A 7055-nucleotide genomic window follows, 5' to 3' on the forward strand; every position below is an offset into this window, starting at 1 on the left:
AACTGGGGAGCAAATTAGCAGGAGGAGGAACGTTGTCCACTGTTCTGTGTGGATAAAGTGCTGAACAGCAAATAGTTTGAAAGAGTGGGCAAACGCTTGGCAGCTGGAATATAATGTGAGCACCTTGGCAAAAATGCAGACAAACTAAAATCAGAATGATTGCAGAACTGGGACATATGAGGGAGAATTACAAAATGCAGGTGGGACCAGCTTAGTTTGGAATTTCACTTGGCATAGATTGGGTGGACAAAGGGCGGAATTGGGTACCGCAGAGGCTGGCGATTAGAGTCAAGATTAGAGTGGTGCTGGAAAAGCACAGTGGGTCAGGCAGCATCTGAGGTACAGGAAAATCGACGTTTCGGGCAAAAGCCCTTCATCAGGAATCAAAGGGAACCTACCCAGGTTGAACAAAAGGGTCTGTTTCCATGTTGTACAATTGTAGGTGGCTCAATGGTTCATTCTGCTGCCTCCCATTGCCAGGGACCCGAGTTCGATCCCAGCTTCCGGCGACTGCCTGCGTGGAGTTTGCACATTTTCGGGCGGCACGGTGGCTCAGTGGTTAGCACTGCTGCCTCACAGCACCAGGGTCCCAGGTTCGATTCCGGCCTCGGGCGACTGTCTGTGTGGAGTTTGCACGTTCTCCCCGTGTCTGTGTGGGTTTCCTCCCACACTCCAAAGCTGTGCAGGCTAGGGTGGATTGGCCGTGATAAATTGTCCCCGTAGTGCCCAGTGATGTGCAGGTTCGGGTGGATTGGGCCGTGCTAAATTGTCCTGTAGTGCCCAGGGATGTGCAGGTTAGGGTGGATTGGCCGTGCTAAATTGTCCCCGTAGTGCCCAGGGATGTGCAGGTTCGGGTGGATTGGGCCGTGCTAAATTGTCCCGTAGTGTCAGGTGCATGAGTCAGAGGGGAAATGGGACTGGGTGGGCTACTCTTTGGAGGGTCGGTGTGGACTGGTTGGGTAGTGCCCAGGGATGTGCAGGTTAGGGTGGATTGGCCGTGCTAAATTGTCCGGTAGTGTCAGGTGCATGAGTCAGAGGGGAAATGGGACTGGGTGGGCTACTCTTTGGAGGGTCGGTGTGGACTGGTTGGGCCTGTTTCCACACTGGAGGGAACCTAATCTAATCTATGTGCATCTGGGACAGATACAGCCACTGAGTGGGAAATATTGCAGTTAATTGGAAGGAGTGCGGAATTCTGGAGTTTGGAACAGTTTCCTGCATCTGCATCAGTCCTGTTGAGACTACCTCTGGAGGACTATCTGCAGGTTTGCTCTTCCCGTTTGTAAAAGTGGGTTCATTTCTGGGATAAAGAGGAAAGCTGGGAATTGAGAGATGGCCTTGACATAGCAGCCCGAGACTAACCCTGGTCTCCGCCCTCTTATCCAAAGCATCCAATCAGCGCCGTGAACCGACTTCCTTTTTTTGTGTGTGTGTTGGCCCGGTTCTGTGGTTCCTGGATCTCCGTGCATAGAGGATCTAAATGGAATGCAAGGTCAATAGGGAATTGGTGACATCCACGAGATACAGGAGGGAACGTGTTACTGCCAAGATTCCTCCACCCAACCACTCAGCCCGCTTGGCACACCAGCCTCATTCCTGATGAGGGGCTTATGCCCGAAACGTCGATTCTCCTGCTCCTCGGATGCTGCCTGGCCCGCTGCGCTTTTCCAGCACCACACCTTTCAACTCCTCCACCCAACCCTCAACTTAAAGTCACTTACAGTGTGGCAACAGGCCCTTCGGCCCAACAAGTCCACACTGACCCTGCGAAGAGCAACCGACCCAGACCAATTACCCTATGTTTACCCCTTCAGCTAACACTACGGGCAATTTAGCACGGCCAATTCACCTGACCTGCACATCTTTGGACTGTGGGAGGAAACCGGAGCACCCGGAGGAAACCCACGCAGAGAATGTGCAAACTCCACACAGACAGTTGCCTGAGGCAGGAATTGAACCCGGGTCTCTGGCGCTGTGAGGCAGCAGTGCTAACCACTGTGCCACTGTGCCAAGTATAGAAAGGATTGTGCCCCATCCTTTGGAAATAATGACCTGTCCTTTTCCTCTTCAGAGAGAGTGTCTTTCTCTTCACATTGGCCAGGCCGGTGTGCAGATCGGGAATGCCTGCTGGGAGCTGTATTGCCTGGAGCATGGCATCCAGCCGGATGGGCAGATGCCCAGTGACAAGACCATCGGAGGTGGGGATAACTCCTTCAACACCTTCTTCAGTGAGACCGGGGCGGGGAAACATGTTCCCTGAGCGGTGTTCATAGACCTGGAGCCCACCGTGATCGGTAAGAGGAGGGATTGGGGGGGGAGGCTTGCTCACTCAGTGCTCCCACTGAAACAATGGCCTGAATTCTGTGTTGCTGTTGTGACATCTCTGTTCCCTGTCTCCAGATGAGGTCCGCACCGGCACCTATCGGCAACTCTTCCACCCTGAGCAGCTCATCACCGGCAAGGAGGACGCAGCTAATAACTACGCCCGGGGCCACTGCTCCGTGGGCAAGGAGATTGTGGATCTGGTCCTGGATCGAGTCCGGAAGGTGGTAGGTTCTCTCAGCTGGCTGTACTCGCTACATTGCTGCCCCATGTTCCTGACCTCCATTCCCTGAGCACGGAGGTAGCTGTGATTCCATCAGGAGAAAGAGTGTCCTCTGCGGGGATTGCTGACTTTTCATGAACCAGAGGGCCACAATCTCAGAGCAGGCGGCTGGTCCAATTCTGAACGAGAACGAGGATAGTGAGTTTTGAGAAGACTTGTAGCTCAGGTTGAGGTTCTGGATGTAGGTTTGCTCGCGGAGCTGGAAGGTTCGTTTCCAGACGTTTCGTCACCCTCAGGAACCATCAGCAGGGCCTCGTCCGGAGGCTCACTGAAGGTGTTACCTAGAATGGTGACGAAACGTCTGAAAATGAGCCTTCCAGCTCCGCGAGCAATCCTACATCCTGAGAATGAGGTTTTCCATCACACAGAGGCTGCTTTAGGTTTAGAATCCTCAACCCAAGAGACCATGGTAGCTCAACCTTCTCAACATTTGCAAGACTGAAATTCATAGATTCAGACATGACAAATGCATCCCGGGACAAGGGGAGAGTACAGCAAAATGTTGTTTCGGAGGTCAGCCGAGATTGAATTATCCTGGATTAACGTCCACTGTCCAAAGAATCCAAACTAAACTAAATCATTGGGAATAACTGTCACTTCTGAATTCACAATCTCTGCTTCCCAAATCCCATTGCTCCACATCTAGATTCCAAGTTGGCGAATCTCAAAGTGCTAACTACCACATCCCACCTCAACGGGCAACATCCTTACTCCTCTCCAGAATGTCGACTTATTGTCCAAAGGCAAGATTTCATAATCTAGTCACTGTTTAATGAGATTGCTGTGTCTCCCCCTCCTACAGGCTGATCTGTGCACAGGCCTGCAGGGCTTCCTCATCTTCCACAGTTTCGGGGGGGGGCACCGGCTCCGGTTTCACTTCCCTCCTGATGGAGAGGCTCTCCGTCGACTACGGCAAGAAATCCAAGCTGGAGTTTTCCGTCTACCCGGCTCCCCAGATCTCCACCGCGGTGGTTGAGCCGTACAACTCGGTGCTGGTCACCCACTGCACCCTGGAGCACTCCGACTGCGCCTTCATGGTGGACAACGAGGCCATTTACGATGTATGTCGGCGGAACCTGGACATCGAGAGACCGACCTACACCAACCTCAACCGCCTCATCGCGCAGGTGGTGTCGTCCATCACCGCGTCGCTCCGGTTCGACGGTGCCCTCAATGTGGACCTGACGGAGTTCCAGACCAACCTGGTCCCCTATCCCCGCATTCACTTCCCCCTGGCCACCTTCGCCCCCCTTATCTCTGCTGAGAAGGCTTACCACGAGCACCTGTCAGTGGCAGAGATCACCAACTCCTGCTTTGAACCGGCCAACCAGATGGTGAAGTGCGACCCGCGCCAGGGCAAGTACATGGCGTGCTGCATGCTGTACCGAGGGGACGTGGTGCCCAAGGATGTCAATGCTGCCATCGCCACCATCAAGACCAAGCGCTCCATCGTGTTTGTGGATTGGTGCCCGACTGGGTTCAAGGTGAGTGTTGGGCTGCTGTTGAATCCACGGAGGGGGGGGGGGCTGCCTTAGGAAACATGGATTTTGGAAGTCTGATCACAGCGCAATAATATTTTCTAATCTTCCAGGGATAGCAATGGAACAATCCCCTACCCCTGGCCGGTGGGAGAGACGGGTGCTCACTAAGTGGTCCTCAGGTGAAATTTTCTCAGGAGCACCGACTGATGACTGCTGCCCAAGGTTTGGTCTGACCTGGAAAAGGGCTTCATGACTCTCTGAGCCTGTCTGTAGTTGCTGTCTTGAGAATTATTTCACATTTGAATGTAATCTCATTCACAGAGAGATTCCAAGGGAGGAATTCTGAGGGAGAGATTCAGAGGGAGGTAGACAAGGAAGGAGCAGATTTCCATATTTACATGGGGAAAGCATCGAACCCCCCGGGAAATGCATCTTTCTCAAAACTAATGGGCCGTGGAGTGATCTGATTCGTAAAGTGCTTCACATTTGACGTCTTTGTTTTTAACACCACAGGTCGGCATCAACTACCAGCCCCCGACGGTGGTGCCGGGGGGGGGGGGCGACCTGGCGAAGGTGCAGAGGGCCCTCTGCACGCTGAGCAACACCACCGCCATTTCCTTGGCTTGGACCCGCCTGAACCTCAAGTTCGACAAGATGTACGCCAAGCGGGCCTTGGTGCACTGGTACGTGGGGGAGGGCCTGGAGGAAGGGGAATTCCAGGACGCCCGGGAGGACATGGCCTCGCTCGAGAAGGATTACGAAGAGGTGGGGGTCGACTCTTCCACGTTGGACAGGAAGGGCGAGGAGGAAGAATGAGTTTTATAAAGTTTAACTGTTTTAACTATAATGGACATTGATACGATTAATTATATTTAAGCAAATAAAGTTATTTAAATGATTGACTGTGCGCATGTGACTCAATAAAGAGTTTGAGGAACAAGGGTTTGAGGAACTTGGTGTAAAGAGTGAAGATGGAAGAGGATGAACGAAACAAGAAAGTCTCTTCATCAAACTCCATGTGGCTGCAGACCACTTCCAATCATTTACACACCATCTTGTTTTTTAAAACAAACTTAACCTAATTTTCTAATCAACCTGTTCAGAGATATTATCACCCACCTCTGGAGTAGGTGGGCTTAAATCTGAACCTCTGGGTTCAGGGGTAGAGACACTACCACGGCACCACAAGAGAGGTGACCTAAAAGAGACCTAAGGGGCAACTTGTTCACGCAGAGGGTGGTACGTGTATGGAATGAGCTGCCAGAGGATGTGGTGGAGGCTGGTACACTTGCAACTTTTAAGAGGCATTTGGATGGGTATATGAATAGGAAGGGATATGGGCCGGGTGCTGGCAGGCGGGACTAGATTGGGTTGGGATATCTGGACGGGTTGGACCGAAGGGTCTGTTTCCGTGCTGGCCATCTCTATGACTCTACACTGTTGGGATCAAATCGATCACGCACCTCATTGGTTCACGGTAGATAATCAGTTGGGTTCCTGAGTGGTGAAAGTTCAGAAACGTTCAGAAGGTCAGGAGGAATGGGATATGGGGAAATTTAGCTGTCTGGATACAGAATTGGCTGGCCAACAGAAGACAGCGAGTGGTAGTGGAAGCAAAATATTCTGCCTGGAAGTCAGTAATGAGTGGTGTTCCACAGGCCTCTGTCCTTGGGCCTCTACTGTTTGTAATTTTTATTAATGACTTGGATGAGGGGACTGATGGATGGGTCAGCAAGTTTGCAGACGACACAAAGGTTGGAGGTGTCGTTGACAGTATAGAGGGCTGTTGTAGGCTGCAGTGGGACATTGACAGGATGCAGAGATGGGCTAAGAGGTGGCAGATGGAGTTCAACCTGGATAAATGCGAGGTGATGCATTTTGGAAGGTCGAATTTGAAAGTTGAGTACAGGATTAAGGATAGGATTCTTGGCAGTGTGGAGGTACAGAGGGATGTTGGTGTGCAGGTACATAGATCCCTTAAAATTGGCACCCAAGTGGACAGGGTTGTTAAGAAAGCATATGGTGTTTTGGCTTTCATTAACAGGGGGATTGAGTTTAAGAGTCGTGAGATCTTGTTGCAGCTCTATAAAACTTTGGTTAGACCGCACTTGGAATACTGCGTCCAGTTCTGGTCGCCCTACTATAGGAAAGATGTGGATGCTTTGGAGAGGGTTCAGAGGAGGTTTACCAGGATGCTGCCTGGACTGGAGGGCTTATCTTACGAAGAGAGTTTGACTGAGCTCGGACTTTTTTCATTGGAAAAATGAAGGAAGAGAGGAGACCTAATTGAGGTGTACAAGATAATGAGAGGCATAGATAGAGTTGATAGCCAGAAACTTATTCCCAGGGCAGAAATTGTTAACACGAGGGGTCATAGTTTTGGCGGGAAGTATAGAGGGGATGTCAGAGGCGGGTTCTTTACACAGAGAGTTGTGAGAGCATGGAATGCGTTGCCAGCAGCAGTTGTGGAAGCGAGGTCATTGGGGATATTAAGAGACTGCTGGACATGCATATGGTCACAGAAATGTGAGAGTTCGTACGTTAGGTTTACCTCACGAGGATCAATGGTCAGCACAACATCATGGGCTGAAGGGCCTGTTCTGAGCTGTACTGTTCTATGTTCTAATTATTGATTGGGGGTTTGAGAAATGCCAAGTTTATAGGACATTGGTCAGTGTGACAGGATTTACAAATTGGGATCTACCCTACAGATATTATGAATTCAAATGCAAAATTCTGCAACTAATCATCATGAAGTTTGTCTGAAATGCAATTTGTAATTCTCAGAATAATGTTTTCCCAAAGTGTTCCCCCAAAAGAGCTGCATTTTATTATCTTCAGACCACTGTGTTTTTAAAAGTCACAATTGGGTTACTCAGCTCAAGAGTCTGCGTGGGTTTCCTCTGGGTGCTCCAGTTTCCTCCCACATGTGCAGGGTTAGGTGAAGTGGCCGTGCTAAATTGCCCGTC

General features: G+C 50.9%; 1 protein-coding gene across 1 annotated transcript; it reads left to right on the forward strand.

Annotated features, from left to right (window-relative positions):
* The first annotated feature begins 2260 nt into the window (after positions 1-2260).
* Positions 2261-5315, forward strand: LOC122545740 (tubulin alpha-8 chain-like). Its single transcript, XM_043684672.1, has 4 exons — positions 2261-2294; positions 2401-2549; positions 3408-4089; positions 4600-5315. Exons 2-4 carry the CDS (start codon positions 2401-2403, stop codon positions 4900-4902), a joined length of 1134 nt encoding a protein of 377 aa, XP_043540607.1. The 5' UTR covers positions 2261-2294; the 3' UTR covers positions 4903-5315.
* Positions 5316-7055: the final 1740 nt, after the last annotated feature.

Source organism: Chiloscyllium plagiosum, chromosome 3 (genome assembly GCF_004010195.1).
Source record: "Chiloscyllium plagiosum isolate BGI_BamShark_2017 chromosome 3, ASM401019v2, whole genome shotgun sequence".
Lineage (NCBI taxonomy): Eukaryota > Metazoa > Chordata > Chondrichthyes > Orectolobiformes > Hemiscylliidae > Chiloscyllium > Chiloscyllium plagiosum.